The 20,163-nt window shown below is 38.0% G+C and overlaps 1 protein-coding gene across 1 annotated transcript in view; it reads left to right on the top strand.

Annotated features, from left to right (window-relative positions):
• ACTR2 (actin related protein 2) overlaps positions 1–20,163 on the top strand; it is a 40,873-nt gene continuing 20,710 nt past the window's right edge. The window contains exons 1-4 of the mRNA XM_039243151.1: positions 1–156; positions 9,443–9,553; positions 14,776–14,991; positions 19,394–19,466. Coding sequence (XP_039099082.1) covers positions 109–156; positions 9,443–9,553; positions 14,776–14,991; positions 19,394–19,466 — 448 coding nt within the window. The 5' untranslated portion in view covers positions 1–108. The remainder of the gene's footprint in view (positions 157–9,442; positions 9,554–14,775; positions 14,992–19,393; positions 19,467–20,163) is intronic.

Here is a 20,163-nt window from a genome sequence, read left to right as displayed (position 1 = left end):
GAAAGTTGGGCTGAAGGAGGGGCTGTGAAGGAGGAGGAAGAGGAAAGGGCCGGGCGGCAGGGGCTGTAGGTCGTTCGGCGGTGGCGGCGGCTCTCTTCCGGGCAGACGATGGACAGCCAGGGCAGGAAGGTGGTGGTGTGCGACAACGGCACCGGGGTAAGCGCCTGGCGGGGAAGCCGTGGCCACAGGCCCGGGTGGGGATGTGCTAGTGGCGCTCTGGCCCTCGGCGTCCCGGGTTGCACCCCTGGGCCCTCGCGCCGCAGGGGATGAGGGGCGCGGGGCAGCGCTTCCGGCCTCTGCGGGCGTGGGGAGCTAGCGGACCCAGTCCAGCGCTGGTCTCCCCGAGCCTGCCCGCCCCGCGGCTCGGGGTCAGGGCGGCGGGCGAGGCCGACGCTGGAGGGGCATTCAGTCAGCTGCCCGGCAGGGGCCGGCTCTGCGCCCGAGCGGGGACAATTTGGCCAAAGGGCTGGAAGGGTAAAAGGCTGGGTGGGTTTGTTCGATGAAGGGTCCATTCCCCAGGGTCGCTGGTTGTGTAGAAAAGAAAGAACCAAGAGGCCTTCCTCTTCCTGGTTAGTTGAAGATACCGAACGGGAGGCAGGAAACGGGTTTAAGAAAAAAAAAAAAAAAGGGAAGTGCTGTCATGCAATGAGCCGCAGCCCTTTCGCAGTTTTGGGAGGGGGGGCGGGGGAGTTTAGCAGAGCATCATTTACTTTTTGTTCTGCATGCTGGGAGTTTGGCCAGCGCCTGGTGCAGCCCCTCAGAGTCAATATGTTCCATTGATATTGGGAGCTCTAGGACCTTTCAAGGCCCAAGTGTTAATTTTGGACCTTAGAGGAAGTGATCAGTTTTGGTATTCTCTCCAACTTCATTTTTTTTCCTTAGGTGCAGAACACAGATTATGTTAGACTTTAAGATTCTAAAAGGGAAATGATTATAAAAATCTGGCTAAAACACTGATTTAGAAATCATTTGGAAGTTGTTACTTTCAACCCCCCACCTAAAAGAAAACTTACTTAGGACAGCACACTAGGAGACAGAAATGTTACTTATTCGGGTTGAGTTCGGTAGTGAGCATTTCCCCCTACATTACAGTGATTTCTAACCATTTTGGAGTTGAAATATTTTGTGACTTTTCTTCTCGTTTTTCCATGAATGTGACATAGGAATTGAAAAAATAGGCTTCCACTTACGGAATGAGTAAATCACGGGGATGACAGGTACTGCACAGGGAATATAGTCATTGGTATTGTGATAGCATTAGACAGTAATGAATGGTAGCTACACTTGTGGTGAGTGTAGCATAACCTATAGAGTTGTCAAATCACTATGTTGTGCCCTGAAAAAAAAAAGATTTACTTGAAAGCATTTTGGAAACTGGATTGTTGAGGGCGAAAAAGGAGCTGATATTTACTGCTGTAATATTGCCCTTACGGTGCTACAGACTTTTATAAGCAATAACTATACTAGTTTTATATGAACTAAGTTGAAAACACGAGAGTAAGAAGAGTTATCATATAATGGTACATCCATACAAAATGGCATACTTAAAAAAAAAGATCCACTGCTATGCAAACATGTCTAAGATTTAAGTTGAGAGAAAGTTTTAGAATGATCCCATTTGTGTGTTGTTTATTAAATATGTTTATGTAAGACCACAGACTTCTACATGAAAGTTTTAGAGGGAAAGGTATGTTCGTAGTGGTTACTTGTGAGACTGGGTTTAAGTGTTTATTACTTTCACAGTTGAAGGTGCTTTTATTTAAAAAATATAGTAACCTGATTCCCCCTGTAGTCTCAAATTGACCTCTAACTAAATTTAAAGCTTTATTTTATTTTTTTAAATAATTTTTAAAATTTATTTTTTGAGAGAGACAGAGACAGAGAATGAGCAGGGAAGGGGCAGAGAGAGGGAGACAAAGAATCAGAAGTAGGCTCCAGACTCTGAGCTGTCAGCACAGAGCCTGAGCGGGGCTTGTACCCACGAACCGTGATTTCATGACCTGAGCTGAAGTCAGAGGCTTTACCGACTGAGCCACCCAGGCGCCCCACATTTAAAGCTTTAAAGATTGAATTTAAAAGATTTTGTTTTGTAAATACGTCTGATAATTCTCTTTAGAAATCATGGGGTGCCTGGGTGGCTCAGTCGGTTAAGGGTCCGATTTGGGTTCAGGTCATGATCTCGTGGTCCTTGGGTTCCAGCCTTGTGTTGGGCTCGGTGCTGACAGCTCGGAGCCTGAAGCCTGCTTCAGATTCTGTGTCTCCCTCTCTCTCTGCCCTTCGCCTGCTTGTGCTCTGTCTCTCTCCATCTCTCAAAAATGAATAAACATTAAAAAAGTTTTTAGAAATCAGAGCAGTTGTATTTCAATAGATTCCTCCTCTTTGAAGGGTAATAAACCCTGTATTTGTAGTGTATGAGTTTTTCCGTTATTCAATTAGAATAGAAATGTTAGCTCTGAGTTCATTTATGTTACTATTTGACTAGTTTACCTTTGTTAGAATGCTGATTGTATGGTATTGATTAATCTTATGGCTAATCCATAATTTAAGAATCTTGTACTAGGGCGCTTGGGTGGCTCAGTTGGTTAAGCATCCGACTTCGTCTTAGGTCATGATCTCATGGTTCTCGGGTTTGAGCCCTGCATTGGGCTCTGTCCTGACAGCTAGCTCAGAGCCTGGAGCCTGTTTTAGATTCTGTGTCTCCCTCTCTCTCTGACCCTCCCCTGCTTATGCGGTCTCTCTCTCTCTCTCTCTCTCTCTCTCTCTCTCTCGGAAATAAATAAAATGTTAAAAAAAAAAAAAAGAATCTTGTACCTTAAAAGAGAAGATAAATTACTATGACAAAAAGGAAAAATGTAGTTAATTTGAACAAAAATTTATGTACTTGGTGTTATATTTCTAGTTATTTAAAATGTTTTTTCCAGATTTTCCATAGACATGATTGTCTTCAAATGAGGAAACAGTTCTGGTGTGATATGTAGCTAGGAATGCTGTGATATTTCTGACAATTTAAAGGATTCTAAATTATTTAAAAATGTTTGTTTATTTTTGAAGGAGAGAGAAGGACAGAGTATGAGCTGGGGAGGGGCAGAAAGAGAGGGAGACACAGAATCTGAAACAGGCTCCAGGATCTAGGCTCTGAGTTGTCAGCACAGGGCCTGATGCAGGACTTGAACTCAGGAGTCATGAGATCATGACCTCAGCTGAAGTCAGATGCTTAACTGACTGAGATACCCAGGTGTCCCATAGAGGATTCTAAATACAGAAATTTTAGATTTCTTACTGCTTATACTTCATAGTCATCTTGATTTTGTTTAGGTACCTGAAGTTATAGTGAGTTATCTACAATTAAACATTAAAGAAGGAATTCAAATTTGATTTCCAAAAACTTATGTGAACAGTTATTATCCTAAAGCAACTTGCTTCTTACACATTTTAGTTTTTAACTTAGGCTGTTTGAGAAGTTGATTTTTTTTAACCCCTCTGGTCGGCCCTAATTCGAATGCCCCCAGAGTGGATGAGTTCTTAGGATCACATGCCAGATGTTGGTCCTGCCTCTTTTCCTCACTAGCTCCCAACTAGACCAGGGTCTCCCTCATTAGGGTAGCCTAGAGGAGGAAAGAAAACTCATCTGATTCCAATAACTTATGCATTTCATCTTTATAACCATTCAGACCTAAACTAGACCTCCCATCTAAATAGAGCCACTGAAAACGGCCAGATAGGTGAAAGCCTGGAGATCTGCTTAGGTTTAGATGTCTTTCATGAGTTGGCCCAGACCCCTGATGTGCCTTGTTCCAGAAGTTGGGTGATTTCATCAGCACTGAGATAGCTCACTGACAGGGAAGACTTCTGTGCCTACTGTGTGACTGGTACAGGTTTTAGAGTCTAGTGATACAAAGTAGCTTATAGTGCTGGAATAATTATGCTTTCATTTATAACTCTCAGATTTTTTATTGTTTATGAACTGCTTTATCAGATTTATGCTAATTTATATGTTGAACTTAGGAGTGCTTGAAGTGGAAACAAACCAAAAGCAAATTTGTCTTCACTCTGCAAAATGCTTTGGAACAGAATAAGTATTTTGGTGGTTTAAGATCAAAATAATCACTAGGCAGTTAAATTAATGGATATATCAACACCATCAAATTAAATTAATAAAGGAAAAATACACATTAAATAAGCCCAAGTGAGGCTTTGTAAATCCCAGCTTATTTTTTGAGGGAATAAAAGTACTGTTAGAGCAAATGTAGATGGATTTTTTTCTTCCTTTTTGCTTGAAAGAACATTATACTGTTCGTGTTCTTACCATTTGATGACTCAGTAGCAAGTAAGGGAGCCAGTTCAAACCACAGTGCTATGAAGAGGAAACTATATATGGTAAAATCTATTTCTTAAACACAGCCTATTGCACACAATGAGAGAACTAAGTGCAAGTCTTAAAAAGATTAGAGTAGGAGAGGTATTTCAAGGATTAAAAGGATACCAATTGAGTAGTCTAGAAAAAAATATTTTCTTTGCATTTTATCACATCATGAATTAGATTTTTTTTAAAGTACTGACTTTTTGCAAGAAGGGAAACGCTGGATTGTCTGTTCATTTTATGTTATTAAGAAATTGATTATTTTAATTAAGTTCTTTTATTACAGCTATTAATGCTTTCACATTTGAAATAATGCGAAGGAGTGCAGCTATTCCCGTTTTGACCAAGTATCTAATACATTGTAGGAACGCTGTAGCTGGGTTGCTATGGCAGCATCTGTTTCCAGTAAGCTACTGCTTAAGCTGAATAAGTAATTTCATTAATAAGTGATTGATATCTTTGAATTAAAGCCATATTTCCTTTTTCTTGTAAAGCAAAATTAAGTAGGTTTACAATCTTTTTTATAGTTTGAGAAGGTCTCAGATTTCAGGGAGGTCTCCTTATATTAGTCACTTGGCAGCTATTTTATCCCTTAAAATAAGCTCAAAAAAGAATTTTAAGATATAAACCACCCATCTGAATATTTATAATCAGTAAACGTTGACTAATGTGATTATTTATGGTTTTGCCACATTGCATGTTTCTGAGTATGTGTAGCTCAGAGAGGGGAGGCATGTCAACCTTCACAGCCTCCCCCCTGCACCAGGACTTGATTTATTTCCCATGCCAGGCTCATTCTCCCTCCTCCAGTTTTTAATGATTTCTCTCTTAAATCATTTGTTTATATTTAACATGCTGAAGATGGCCCTTAAAAACTTGTTGATTCTTTTTTCAGTCATTCTATAATTTCTTTAAAAACATACCTATATAAGTGAGCATTTTCTGTGAAAATGAATGGACGCTTTTGGCCCACCCAGTGTCCTTTACCTGTTTGTTACTCTGAGGTAAACATAAGAATTTAATATCTGCATAGTATTTATTTTCTATATTTGAAATATAAGGTAAATTATGACCAGTGCAGGTACTGGGCTGATCTGATGCTCATGACAAATTTTATTTATATAGAAATTGGGTATGGTTGGAATAATAATGAGAAGAGATTCTCTATCCTTCCATATCGTTTCAGTTCATATCTAGTGAACTGAATTTTGACTTAAGGACAAAAGAGTTTATGATTTAGAAGAGTGTGAGAGGTTTTATTTTTTTTCCTCTTAATTTGAATATACTTGAAAATACTAGATATTATTCATTTCCTCTGTGGCAGTTGTCTCTCCAATTCCTTCTGGGTCACATTGATAAATATTTGAGAAGACGTTGTGGAAAAATGGATTAGTACTACTGAATTCTGTTTAACACTCTTTTAGGGTAAGAATGTATTGTAGTTCTTCACTGTCAACCACTGTTCAAGAGGAGAAGTAGGTATGAGCAAACAAGTAATCTGTTCCTTCGGCCATCATATGGTACCACTGCCTTGAAAGATAATCCTAATAAGGAGTTATAGAAATGGGTATCTGTTTCCAGTGAGTTTTCACTCATGTGGATCAGAAGAAACTTGACAGAGGACCGTAGGGGAAGGGAAGCGGGGGGAAAATAATTAAGGAGAGGGAGGGAGGCAAACCATAAGAGACTCTTAAATACTTAGAACAAATTGAGGGTTGATGGGGGGGTGGGGCAGAAGGGAAAATGGGTGATGGGCATGGAGGAGGGCACTTAATGGGATGAGCACTGGGTGTTATATGGAAACCAACTTGACAATAAACTATATTAAAAAGAAAAAAAGAAATGGGTATCTATAACTGAAAAATACCCCAGCCTTGGTGGCTCAGAGTTAAACTGACCAGGACTAGGTTTTGTGGGTTTGGAAGAAAATGTATATGGAGAGTATGTTTTCTGTAGATTCTAGAGTGTCAATGTGAACTGAGATGATAGGAATTCAGGTGGTGTTTCAGACAGATTTTTCATAGCTTTCATTTGCATAAGTCATGACTTTAACATATTTTAAAAGCTCTATTTATAAATGTCTTGCAATTCACTTGAAATTCTGGATGGCAGAATGTTCTAGGCTATTTATAATTAAATGTGGTTCATCAAAATTTCCAACAAGGTTGTTGTAGAGATTTTGAAATATGAAAATTCTGTATTTTGGGGAGTTAGTCAAAAGTCAGTAAGTTTAAGTTGCTAACTTTTACCACCATCAAATAAAACTGTTCCTTGTAGAAGGGCGCCTGGGTGGCTCAGTTGGTTGAGCGTCCGACTTTGGCTCAGGTCATGATCTCACAGTTCGTGGGTTTGAGCCCTGCATCAGGCTCTGTGCTGACAGCCAGCTCAGAGCCTGGAGCCTGTCTTCGGATTCTGTGTCTCCTTCTCTCTCTGACCTTCCCCTGCTCATGCTGTCTCTATTTCTCTCTCAAAAATAAACAAAAAAACATTAAAAAAAGAAACTGTTCCTTGTAGATAGTAGCTTTCTGTCAAGGGGTAGGTTAAAAGTTTCTGTCAGTCTTTTTGTTATTGCTGTCATGTGTCACATTCAGATACTGTTTTTCTCTTTAATTCTTCTCAGAGAATATAGTGCCTGGAGCCATGAACATTGCTCTTTTTCTCAATATGAAACATATGCTCTGTATTAAAAAGTAATCACATGGGGCACCTGAGTGTCTTAGTCAGTTAAGCATCCAACTCTTGGTTTTGGCTCAGGTCATGATCTCATGGTTCATGAGATTGAGCCCTGCTTTGGGCTCTGTGCATGGGGTTCTCTCTCTCTCTCTACCTCTGTCCCTCCCCTGCTTGGCTCTCTCTCAAAATAAATAAATAAACATTAAAAAAAAAAATCACAGTGTCATTCTCTCAAAACAACAGCAAAACTTCTAACTTTTATTGATCAGTTATATAGTATGCACTTACCTATATGCCAGACACTGTTCTAGGCACTTGGGATTCATCAATAGACACAAAAGATCCTTGTACAAGGGTGCCTGGGTGGTTCAGTCGATTGAATGTCCGACTTCGGCTCAGGTCGTGATCTCACCGGTTTGTGGGTTTGAGCCCCGTGTTGGGCTCTGTGCTGACAGCTCAGAGTCTGAAGCCTGCTTACTTCTTAAAAGTAAGACTGTGCTGACTATATTATTGGTGTAAGAATTAAAAACCCTTGGTTCAGGGTGCTGGGTGGCTCAGTCGAGCGTCTGACTCTGGATTTCGTCTCAGGTCATGATCCCAGGGTCGTGGGATTGAGGCTTGGGTCAGGCTCTGCACCGAGTGTGGACAGCCTGCTTAAGATTCTCTCTCTCTCTTCCTCTGCCCCTCTCCCTGCTTGCACTCACTCTCTCTAAAATAAAAAACAGGGGCACCTGGGTGGCTTAGTCGGTTAAGCGTCCGACTTTCGCTTAGGTCATGATCTCGCGGTTCGTGGGTTCGAGCCCCGCGTCGGGCTCTGTGCTGACTGCCAGCTCAGAGCCTGGAGCCTATTTCAGAGTCTGTGTCTCCCTCTCTCTCTGACCCTCCCCTGCTCACACTGTCTCTCTCTCAATCTCCTAGAAATAAATAAAAACATTTAAAAAAAAAGGAAAGAAAATAAAAACAATTAAGAAAATCAACAAAGCTATTGACCTTGGAGAAGATCAATAAACCTTGTAAACTCGGTGATAGCAGTATAGATTGTACANTCGAGCCCCGCGTCGGGCTCTGTGCTGACTGCCAGCTCAGAGCCTGGAGCCTATTTCAGAGTCTGTGTCTCCCTCTCTCTCTGACCCTCCCCTGTTCATGCTGTCTCTCTCTCTCTCCTAGAAATAAATTAAAAAAAAAATAAATAAATAAAATAAAATAAAATAAAAAACAAAACAACAAAAAACCTTGGTTCTATTTTCAGTTTTACTGTAGTTGGTAAATCTCCTAGTATATCAGTTTCTTATGAAGCATTATCAGAGTCAGTGTAATGCCTTCATTGAAGGGGTACATTGCCTGAATATAAAACTATGTTACCTGGTATTACTAACCATCTAAATATGACAATATAAATGGTAAAAAAAAAAAATGCCTAATGTTAATTTTAACATGATGCTAGTCCAGATACCATTCCCCCCCACCCCATTTTGATAAATATTGCTTAAGTGAATTGCCAAAGATGAATGAAAGCCTGCTTTAGAATTGTAGCGTCAGGGGGCACCTTGGTGGCTAGTCGGCGTCCGACTCTTGAATTCAGCTCAGTTCATGGTCTCACAGTTTGTGACATTGAGCCCTGAGGTGGGCTCTGTGCTGACAGTTCATAGCCTGCTTAGGATTCTCTCTCTCCTTCTCTCTCTGTACCCTCACCCCTTACACTCTCTCTCAACATAAATAAACTAAAAAAAAAAAAAAAAAAAGAATTGAAGGTTTAGTTCTGTTCAGTTTCTAATATTTCTCTTTAAAAAAAATTCTTAGCATTTGTTGAGTCAATCTGTCCCATTTCCCGCTTGTGTGCCCACTGTGTGCTGAGATATCTTTGAGTCATTGGGCTCTACCATGAACTCCTCACCTTAAGCTCCCTGCTTTCCTGAGACTTTCCCTGTACTAGGGAGACATAAGCGCTAATTAAGCAGTTAACTGGTAAATAAACATGAGCTCTGGAAGTAGTTACTGCCATAAAGGAAATAAAAGGAAGATATGATAGATTGGGTGACTATTTTGGATAATTTGAAAGCACCAAAAGTTTAAAATATTGTATAAGTGCAAAGTGATATTTTTCAGATGCGATACTGTTTTTATTTTTGTTCTTTATTCTTTTTTAATTTTTTAATATTTATTTTTGAGAGAGAGAGTGTGGGGGAGGGTCAGAGAGAAGAGGGAGACACAGAATCAGAAGCAGCCTCTAGGCTCTGAGCTGTCAGCACAGAGCCCAACTCGGGGCTTGAACCCACAAACTGTGAGATCATGCCCTGAGCCAAAGTCAGACGCTTAAGGGACTGAGTCACCCAGGCGTCCCTCAGATGCTGTTTTAAATGGACATAGTAAGTACCTTGATACTAACCCACTTTTACTGTTCTCTTCCAGTTTGTGAAGTGTGGATATGCAGGCTCTAACTTTCCAGAACACATCTTCCCAGCTTTGGTTGGCAGACCTATTATCAGATCAACCACCAAAGTGGGAAACATTGAAATCAAGGTAATATTTGATTTATTGATAAATGAGGATAAAAACTTGTGAGGGGTTCTTTGAATTAAGTAGTTTTAAGATATGATGCCATGAAAAGCAAAGAAGAAGGGCTGAGTTTCTTGTATTTTTAATTTATATCAACACTTGAAGAAAGGCACAAAACCTGAATGCTGACTTTAAGTATCGCTGATGCCATTACTCTGAATGGAGTAAACTCTTAATAAGATTCTTATATTGATGTGAGTATTATATTAGTGACTTATAGTTCCATTACATATAATGTCTAAAAGAAATCAGCCTGGTATTTTTATGTCTTTCAGTTCCATATATTTTTCATTATATGTTAGTGTCTATTTGGGACCTAAGACTTTTCATGTTCTCATGGCCTGATCTTCCTACTTATTAATCTAGCTAGTCTGGAAAACATAGCATATCAATTTTTCACTTTTTCACTGATAAAATAACTGACTTCCATAATGTGCAGGAGGAAGCCCTGCAAGTCTTTATTTGGCCTTGCATTATTTATCTTCCCATGAGGAGAGAGGAGGAAAAGTTGTCATTGCCTACTCACTGTACTTAACATGAGAGACTGGACATTAAGGATGATAGACTTTTCTCCGTATTCAAAGGATTGGAAATCAAGGGGAGTTAACAATATTTAAAAAAAGAAAGCAAAATAGAACAATCAGAAGGTCATTGGTCACCAATACTTAAATTCTTAAGGTGGCCTAAGGATCTGATTATAAAAAATGCAGTCAAATTTAGGGGCCCATTTACTGAATGATTTATGAACAAGGTAGCATTGTTGGTCCTGTCTGGGCAGTCTTTGGCAAAACTTCAGTTAGATTATGAGTCATTTGAAATAGGAGTTAGGGTGTACCTCTTTGGGACATTTGTTTGAGGTATCGAGGAAGGTGGTAATAGCTAGTAGAGATTAGCTACTTGGTAGCTCTCTGCCCTTGTTACTAGAGAATTGAGTTACACAGTAAATAAAAATACCAACTGAAACTTAGGTTCTGTGTTAAATTTTTAAAGGCTTAAAATAATGAATGATTCTGGCCTCTTGTTTTGTTATTTTCGGAACATTCAATATGATAATTTTTTTTTTCCAAGGTCTTTTCTTTTGGGAAATTTAGGGTATACCTTATTCTCTTTTGGGGAGTGCCTTTCATTCTGATTGCATTTAATCTTAAATGAACCACTTAAAATTTAACTGATAACAGCGATAAGGACAAACTTTTTTAATGAAGTTGGAAGTCACGCTTTTTATTCAGTATTAGGCTTTTAAAGAAGGTCTTTTTATATACTCTATGGATAATAACATTTTTGAGGTGTAAAGATACATCATGTATAACTATGTTTATTCTCTAACATGGCAGACATAATTACATATCTTTTCACTCCCACTTTCTTGCTTTTTAAGGCCAAGTGATAGAAATGAAACTAGTCTGTATTCTATGACATTTTTGCTAAGGAATTCCCCAGTAGCATTTGCTTGTATGGTTTGTTATTCTGTGTTCTGTTGGCTCAGTTTGGTTCAATCTGCTCAGTCTTTTAAGTCTCTCAAGTTAATTTGTTCTTCCAGTAGAAAATAGTAAAAGAAATCCGTGTCAGATTTAACTGGACTACTAGAGCTTGGTAAAAGCATTCTAAACTCACCTTTTACCTACTCAGCTAGACCTTTTCTGTTATCATTTATTTTCCTTATTTAAGATTCTTAAATTCAGTAAAGAATTAAAGAAACTTGACTTTTTGGAAATCCTATGCCTAGTGGATTGACTTATACTTTCTGTGTTTTGTTAGCTAAAATGTGGTGATAGACTAAAAACTGGAAATTTAAATTGTTTATTGAGTTAATTTTCATTCAGGAGTGATAACTGTCCATGTTACTTTGGCCCTAATTATTAACTCCGTAAAATATAGTACTGCATCTGACCTCTACCTAATTTGTCTCTATTGCTTGTTATGTTTAAAAATTTCAGTGAGGATTTTATTTAGGCCTTTTCTGACTCTTACTTCTACCTTCTCTCTCTTCACCTTTCTTGACCTGTTGAAGTAGAATAACAAAAAGATGGTAAGTGAGGTTACACACATGCTCTCTGTTTGTTTTCCACTTTTGCTTGATGGGACAGTAGTTGTTGTTTTGTGTCCCTGTAGTATTGGGGAGGGGGGTAATTCCATATTTTAATTTTAAGTACTTTGATTTTTAACCTTTTTCATTGCTTCAATTGGGTAGCAACTAATTAAGTCCTGTACTTTCCTGATTGCATACAATGGTCCAAACCAGAACTAATTACTAACATAGTTTTGAATTGTTTTCCTTGTGTTTCTTGTAGATGAATGTTATAATTAAAATGGAATGTGGTGTGCATAATATTAGAAGCCAAGTCGCTTTATTTAGGATATGTATGATCCAGAGACTTGGGGTGAAGTTGTTACATTTGGATAAATCTATTTTATTGGTCAGTGTTAAATTGAACATTGCCTATCATAGTCTCTATATATTTGCATCCAGTTTGGTAGCATATATTTAATAAACTGAGTACAGTTTTAATATGCAAATGAACTATAAATAGTAAAAGAGGAGGTAAAGAGATTGACTTGTTTCCTATACCATTTTATCGATGAGCAGATTTTCCAACGTTACCTCAGGATAAATAAGAAAAATGTGAAAGTCTTATAAGACTTTTCCATAAACAATGGATCCTCCCCCTAAATAAATATCATTGTGTGGCTCCTTTTTCTTTTGAACTCGAGCTGGGCGCATCCCAGACGATTCACTCTTTTAATACATTTTTCTGTGATAGTTCTTAAGTGCATCAGTAGTAGGTATTTTCAGGTTTGTCTGTTTTTGATATTATTTGTGAGCAGCTTTGACAAAGACTTTGGTTTTAAAGTGTGTTCACTCTGTTTTCCAATTTGAAGTGACATTGTTCAAAATAATTCTTGGCAAATATAAACTACACTGCCTGCTTTTCGTAAAATATAAATGCCTTTGAAACAGCATCTCTGACAGTTACTGTGGTTTCTCATTCTTTCAGGTAATAGGTGATAGTTTAGGCTTGAAGTCCAGTGAGGAGATGGGTGGTCAAAATCTAAGGGTCTGAGGTATGAGAGCAAGTTATATAAAGCTCTTGGCATTTGTAGTTTTTGGAAGTACTTTTTGGAAATGTTCTAGGGATGATTATACGTTTTAGGATATTTTTAATTAAAATTTTTAGATAGAGATAAATTTTGAATTAGGTACTTGATCTACTTAAAAATTTGTGTACTAATTTAATTGGTTAACACCTGTTTTCCATTTTAACTGTCCCATTTCTTTGTTCAGAAGAATGGTAAAATGTTCAATGCCAGATGTTTCAGTTAATTCTTTATAGTGTATAGGTTCTAGAAGTAGATAGATGAGGCTTTAATTTTGAGTTGGTGTTGGGTCAGACATATGTAAATCCCTATTCCTACATGGAAAAAAAAGTAAATATTCTGATGAAATCAGATCAGACCTATTCTAAATTTTTTCAACTATAATTGTGAATGTATACTGATTATGTAAGCCATCTAATTAATTTATTAACTTTGTACACTACGTAGAAAGATATATTCTAGAGGAAAGTACGAAAATTGTGTATTATATTTGTTAATGGTCAATAGTAACATATGTTCTTGTAGGTACAGATTTCCCCCTTAACGTTTTATTAAGAAGTGTTGAGAATGTATAGGAAAGTTGAAAGAATTTACAGTGAAACCCGTATACCCATCGCCTAGATTCTGACATTAATATTTACTTTACTGACATATCACATATTTAGTCATCTCTCCATCAGTCTATCTCGTTTTTTGATGTATTTCAAAGTATCCATGTACTTCTCCCTAATTAATTCAACATATGCATGTCATTGACTAGAATTCACAGATACAGATTTTTAGTTTTGCATTTTCCTATCAGATGATTTAAACAGTTAATATTTAAGAAATTTGATTAAGTTATGGTAAATTAACTTTATAAGAAATTAGTTGCAACAGAGAAGTTTTAGTGAACATTTCTAGCATCTGCTTTAACTCTGTTTTTCCTTTTTATTGTTGCTTTCAGTGGATTTTCCAGAAATCTTTTTTCGAGACTTCACCTCTTTTTCTTTAATTATTATTTTAAAAAATTTTAAACTTCTATATATTTAAACCTCATTTTGAGACATTTATGTTAATTTTAATGTTTCCTTTCATTTCCTCATGTTTTAAACTTAAGGTGTTGTAGCAAATAGTAGCTATTTCTGAGGTTATTTTTATTGGATTCATCAGTATATGTAGAAATCAGGATTATTTAATATCTTGACCAGCTGATTTCTAAAATAAGCTTAAATTCTAGGACATCACTAGCTTTATTATGCATACAAAACTTGACTTTTCAAATGTGGGTCATCTTAAGTTTGCTCTCATTGGAGACAAGACTTGTGAGTACTCCGCTTCATGTGTGATTGCATAGTTTTCCAGTATTATACTTTAAGACTGAAAATATTGCTCATGAGATAACTTTTAAAAATTGTTTCCCCCATGTTAATTTTTTTATATCTCTGCAAATTTTCATTGATCTTGGTGAGGCATATATAGAAACTTGATTTCAGTTCTAACTAAGGTATATGGAGGTAGAAATTTGTGAAATTTGCAAGTTATGTGGTGCATATCTGCATTATTACAGTATAGTAAAGAATCATTTAATTTTTAACTTCTTTCATTATGCTTTATAGTCCATTAAAACATATCATTTACCCATACCATTTCGATATTTAGTACGAAGAACTGTGCTGCATGCATTGAGCATTTTTCTACACGTCTTTTTTCCCTGATGTGCTATTTCACATATCACAGGCCTTATTTTTTGAACATTTGAGCAAAAGAAACAGATGAAACCTCATACAAAACCCTCCAAAATATGAAAATATGGGGTTTATTTGTGCTAATGCTCTTCTTTTGGAAACATATGTATTAAAGGTAAGGTCCATTTATTGATTTAAACCACGTTGTACATAAAAATTTATTATTCATGATTAAACTTTCCAAGGCATTGTTCTTGAAAGAAAAGATTTTTTAAACTTGTGGAATGAAGAACTTTATCTGAAAGTGCCAGAAAGATTAAAATTAATTATTCCCAAGTTTTCCAAAATATCATGGGAATGTAATTTTCTGAAGATATTTTATGCAAAAATTTGGACTAAAGCTTTGATATTATAATTTTCTAGGATCTTATGGTTGGTGATGAGGCAAGTGAATTACGCTCAATGTTAGAAGTTAACTACCCCATGGAAAATGGCATAGTGCGAAATTGGGATGATATGAAACACCTGTGGGACTATACATTTGGACCAGAGAAACTTAACATAGATACCAGAAATTGTAAAATCTTACTCACAGAACCTCCCATGAACCCAACCAAAAACAGAGAGAAGATTGTAGAGGTAAGTTTAGATTGGATGTGTATATATGTGTTTCTGTGATGTGGTGTTAAAGCAAATGCTCTTTCTTTTATCTTACCATTGTAGTTAAAGGATAAAAGAAATAGGGGCGCCTGGGTGGCTCAGTTGGTTGAATGCCCAACTTCGGCTCAGGTGGTGATTTCGTGGTTTGTAGTTCAAGCCCCACATCAGGCTCTGTGCTTACAGCTTGCCCTCTCTTTCTTTCTCGCTCTCTCCCCCAAAAATAAACATGATAAAAAAGATTTTTTAATACAGGATAAAGGGAATAAAAATAATTGTTTACCCCAGATCCTATTTATTGAGCACCTAACTAGTCATTATTTCTAAGTAGGATGTATCAGTAAACAAAACCCTGCTGCCATGGAACTTCTATTCTGGCAGGGGACTACCCCCCCCCCCCCCACCAAAGTGAGTTAATTGAATGGTTTGTTAGAAATAATAGATACTAAATGTGGGGAAGTTGTGGGAGGTTACATTTTTCACAGGGTGTGGGAGTAGGCTTCCCTGAAAAGCTGATGTTTAAAACAAAGAGTAAGGGAATCAGCCAGCATATGGGGGTGGGGGGGGGGGGAGGCATTCCAGCAAAGGAAGTAGCCAATGTGAAGGTCTTAAAATGGGAATAAGCCTGGTATTTTAGAGAGTCAGCAAAGAAGCCCGTATGGTAGAGCAACAGGGGATGAGGTCAGAGAAGTAATGGGGCCAGATCATATAGGTCCTTGCAGGCCCTTAAAGGGAATCATTCTTTTATTCCAAGTGAAATGAAGGGCTGTTACACTGAAGGGACATGCTCAGATTTAGGTTTCTGTGGGTGCTGGGTTATGAGTAGACCCATAAGGAGAATAGAGTGGAAGACAGACCAGTTTAAAGGCTTTCAGTTATCTAGGCAGAAGACAGTGATGGTTAGGATTAGGGTATGAGCAGTGAAAGTCATGAGAAGTGGCCAGATTATGTATCTTTTTTGAAGGTAGGGCCAAAGCATGTTCTAATGCAATTAATAAATATGGGTAATAGGAGAATCAGGGATGACTTCAAAGGTTTTGTCTTGGGCACCTGGAGGATGATGTTACCATCAACTGACGTAGGAGAAGATGAAATAAGTAGAACAGGATTTGGGGGAGAAGGATCAAGAGTTCAGTTTTGGACATGCTGGGCCTTCATTAGACATCTGGTCAGAAATGTCAGTCAGGTAGATAATTAGAGGTATCCCCCACTTTTCAAAAGCTCATGTTATGCCACTTTGCTTTTTAACAAAGAGATATGTTAGTACCTGTTTTTGCTAACTGAACGAAGTCTGAAGATTTTCACTTCTATGAAAAAGAGGGAAAAGCGAAAATTGGATTCAGCATTGATTTTGCACCAAGCTGTTACAGAGGCAGTGTGTACCTGGAGCACGTGAGTGGTGCTGCCAAGCTGGGTCCCCAGGACCAAACTCAGCATCTGAGTATGAAGGTGCCAGGGCTTTGAACTGTGCCTGTGAGCGTCTGTGCTTTATCTCATTTTATTTTGTGCATCCATTAGGAAGATGTGCCCTGAGCTAGCAGAAAAGCCTAAAAGAGGTTATTTTGGGGTCTGGGAGCACTCATATAAATTAATTTCCATATAAATTAATGGTCCTTGCTTCTTTGATACACAACATTTCAGCTTTACCAAATATTTTCATAGGAATGCTCTACTTTCATATAGGAGAAGTCTATAAAAAAGATCAAGTTCAGAAAAAAAGTCTGAGGCTAGACTAGAAACCTGGAAGTCATCAGGATATAGATAATCCATTCACCAGGGAAGAGAGATCAGACAGTGGTGAGAAGTCTAAGTACTAAGGAGAGGGAAGCTAGTGGGAGCAGACTGAAGGTCTCTGAAGGAGCAGACATCGAGAGCAAGAAGTCTGCATTCTTCATAGTTTAGATAAGTAACTTTTCAAGGCTGTCTCATTATAGTTGCTTATATATGAGGTAGAAATTGTCTTTGTTTTTTGTTGTATATGAGATAGAAACTGGCAATAATTATTTCTGTTTTAGGAGCTTTGCAGACACTGCTTACTGTAAATATTTTGTTTTGCTCCATGACCATGTTTAGATGTTGTTGGAAATTTTGGAAGGATTTCAAAAGAGATTGTTGTAACACAGTATTTTTAAATTCTGGATAGAAATTTAAGTCTCATATTAAGTGCTTTAAAATTTTAAGATCCTGGTTTTTAGTTACGGAATCCCTCTCATTTCTTTATGGCTTACAACTGTTAATACTTTGTGATGTATAAGTAGTCATGTGTCATTGGTATTTATTTTTAGCAGTGCATTGTAAAATCAGAGTAGAGGTATTTTTGCATTAAACCGAATGATTCCTAAACATGAAAACCTCTTTAGGAAAGCAACACAGGGGCACCTGGGTGGCTTAGTCGGTTGGGCGTCTGACTTTTGCTTAGGTCATGATCTCACTGTTCGTGGGTTCGAGCCCCATGTCGGGCTTGTGCTGACTGCCAGCTCAGAGCCTGGAGCCTGTTTCAGTCTGTGACTCCCTCTCTCTCTGACCCTCCCCTGCTCACGCTGTCTCTCTCTCTCTCCTAGAAATAAAAAAAAAAAAAAAAAAAAGGAAAGCAACACAATGTCAGAATGAAAACCAAGTTTTTGTTCAGATCAGATGAAAAATTAGGGAGATGACATTATACCTGGATGCCTCTTGCACTAGCTAGCTATTTGACCAGGACATGTAGTTTTGTTTTTGTTTTTGTTTAAATCTGCAAGAATGACAAGAATTGGTCTCACTGTGCTGTAAGGTCTCACCTATTTTAATATTCTTTTTTAATTGTTGGTGCAAATTTAGCTGTGACTGATAATGCCTACTTTAATCCCATCCGGAAAGCTGATTTAGTACTACAAATACTTTTTCATCATCCTTCTGATAAAAACAAATTCTAATGGACTTTCAGGGTGACAAATGCAAATACAATTTCACTCTTCCACTTTCTTCTCTGTGGAGGGGAATAAAGGATGATGGAATAGAATACTGTTTAGAATATCTAGTTGCTTAATTGATGAATATGTGTTTCAGAGTTACAGCATTTAAATCCTGTATAAGTCTCATAGCGATCAGTTATAAAATTTCGGAGTATCTAGATTTGCAGACTGGTAGTCAGCCGTGCCAGTCAAGGAGTGCTCATGGTAGATGACAAGTCTGCAGGGTATTCCCAGCCCACCTGGACTACAGAGAATGAGCATGGTTGTGACCAGAGGAAGTGAGGAAGCTCCTCCCCGCAGCATAGCTCTGCGGAGAGGCGCCACAGCCAGGGCTCAAGCTGGGAGGGTGGGCGTACCAGCTGGGCAGTTCCTGTATCTGCCAGCACTCAGAAATTCTGCAGACAGTTGTGTCTCTCTGCCCTACTGTTTTACTACCTACCTTCTTCTGCTTTTTTTCTTTTTTTTAACTGCTGGAGGTAGAGCCACAGTCTTGGATCAGCTTAGAGGAGAGAAATCAAGGGGGAGGTTCAGCAGTTAAGCAATTTCTGTAGTTTGTCTTTGAATTAAAAGATATTTCCATGATGAATCACTGAATTCTACTCCTGAAACCAGTATTGCACTGTATGTTAACTAACTAAAGTCTAAATAAAAATTTTAAAAATAAAATATACTTCCACTAAGGGACATTAAGAAAGGCTTGTTTAAGTGCAGAACTCTTTCTTCCACTCTAATTAGCCATTAACTAAAACACTCAAAATTCTTTGCTTTGGGGCTCCTGGGTGCCTCAGTGGGTTAAGTGCCTGACTCTTGATTTCAGCTCAGGGCATGATCTCATGGTTTGTGGGTTCGAACCCCATGTCAAATGGCTCACTGTGGAGGATTGCCTCTCTCTCTCCCTCTCTTTGTGCCCCTCCCCCATCTGTGCTCTTTCTCTCTTTCAAATAAAATTTTTTTTTTAATTTTTTTTTTAATATTTTTAATTATTTCTAGGAGAGAGAGAGAAAGACAGCGTGAGCAGGGGAGGGTCAGAGAGAGAGGGAGTCACAGACTCTGAAACAGGCTCCAGGCTCTGAGCTGGCAGTCAGCACAGAGCCCGACGCGGGGCTCGAACCCACGAACCGCGAGATCATGACCTAAGCGAAAGTCGGACGCTTAACCGACTAAGCCACCCAGGCGCCCCTCTCTCTTTCAAATAAAATTTTTAAAAACCTTTGCTTTGTTGCACTTTTGAAATGCTTGAGGACTCAGTATTTATCCAGACATCTGTTCCCAGCATTGGAGCTCTGTGATACCTGAGGAGAATGGACTCTTCTCGGTCCCTTGATTCTATTTTGGCAACTAATCCACTCTATGACAGTCAAGAAAGCACAAATATTCATTACGTAACTTCTAAATACCATGATTTCTTTCTTTTTTTCTTTTTGCATTTTCAGGTAATGTTTGAAACTTACCAGTTTTCTGGTGTGTATGTAGCTATCCAGGCGGTTCTGACTTTGTATGCTCAAGGTAAGTGAAACTTAATTTTTAGAACAACAATTCAGACATTAAGTGCATTTTATGTCACAGGAATTTGATTTTTCAATAAGTTTGGAATCCCAGAAAAGCCCAATATTTATAGATTTATTCAATTATTTTCAAATATTCAAATATTTTCATAATTTCTAAAATTTGTCAAAATATCACATACATTGTTATTTTCTCCATTAAACAATGAAGGACCTGAGGTAAAAAGAGAACTCAATTTTTAAGAAATAGGAGGTTCCCTCTTTTAGACTATATTAAAATAACATCTTTTTGTGCAGTGGAAAAAGAACATGGAGTTTGTCCTTAGAATTGGTAGAGTTAAAAAAAAAAAATACAGAGATCCAAAAAAGTGAGTAAAGACCACGCTTGCCTTATCCATGGTAGATTAAATACAAAGTAGAGAGTAGACACTTGGCAGTGCCTTCCTAACTTTTATGTTTTCTTGGTGCTGCCGTTAGTAACTGACTTCCTTTTTATTGAGAATAAAAGTTGGCCATGTGTGGAGAGCTCTTTGATGTTCTGATGTTCTTACGAAGAATTTGTGGGACTGTCAAATATGTGCCACGCAGTCTGTTAGCTACTTAAAATGTGAAGATGCCTGCAAAGAAAATGGAGTCTAATGGGGAAAAAGATAGTGAGACAGATTTTAATTCGGCATGTCAGAGAAGGTTTCTGAAGA

Source organism: Hyaena hyaena, unplaced genomic scaffold (assembly GCF_003009895.1).
Source record: "Hyaena hyaena isolate Hyena2069 unplaced genomic scaffold, ASM300989v1 scaffold_224, whole genome shotgun sequence".
Taxonomy (NCBI): domain Eukaryota; kingdom Metazoa; phylum Chordata; class Mammalia; order Carnivora; family Hyaenidae; genus Hyaena; species Hyaena hyaena.
This window is presented reverse-complemented; position numbering and strand designations above follow the sequence as displayed.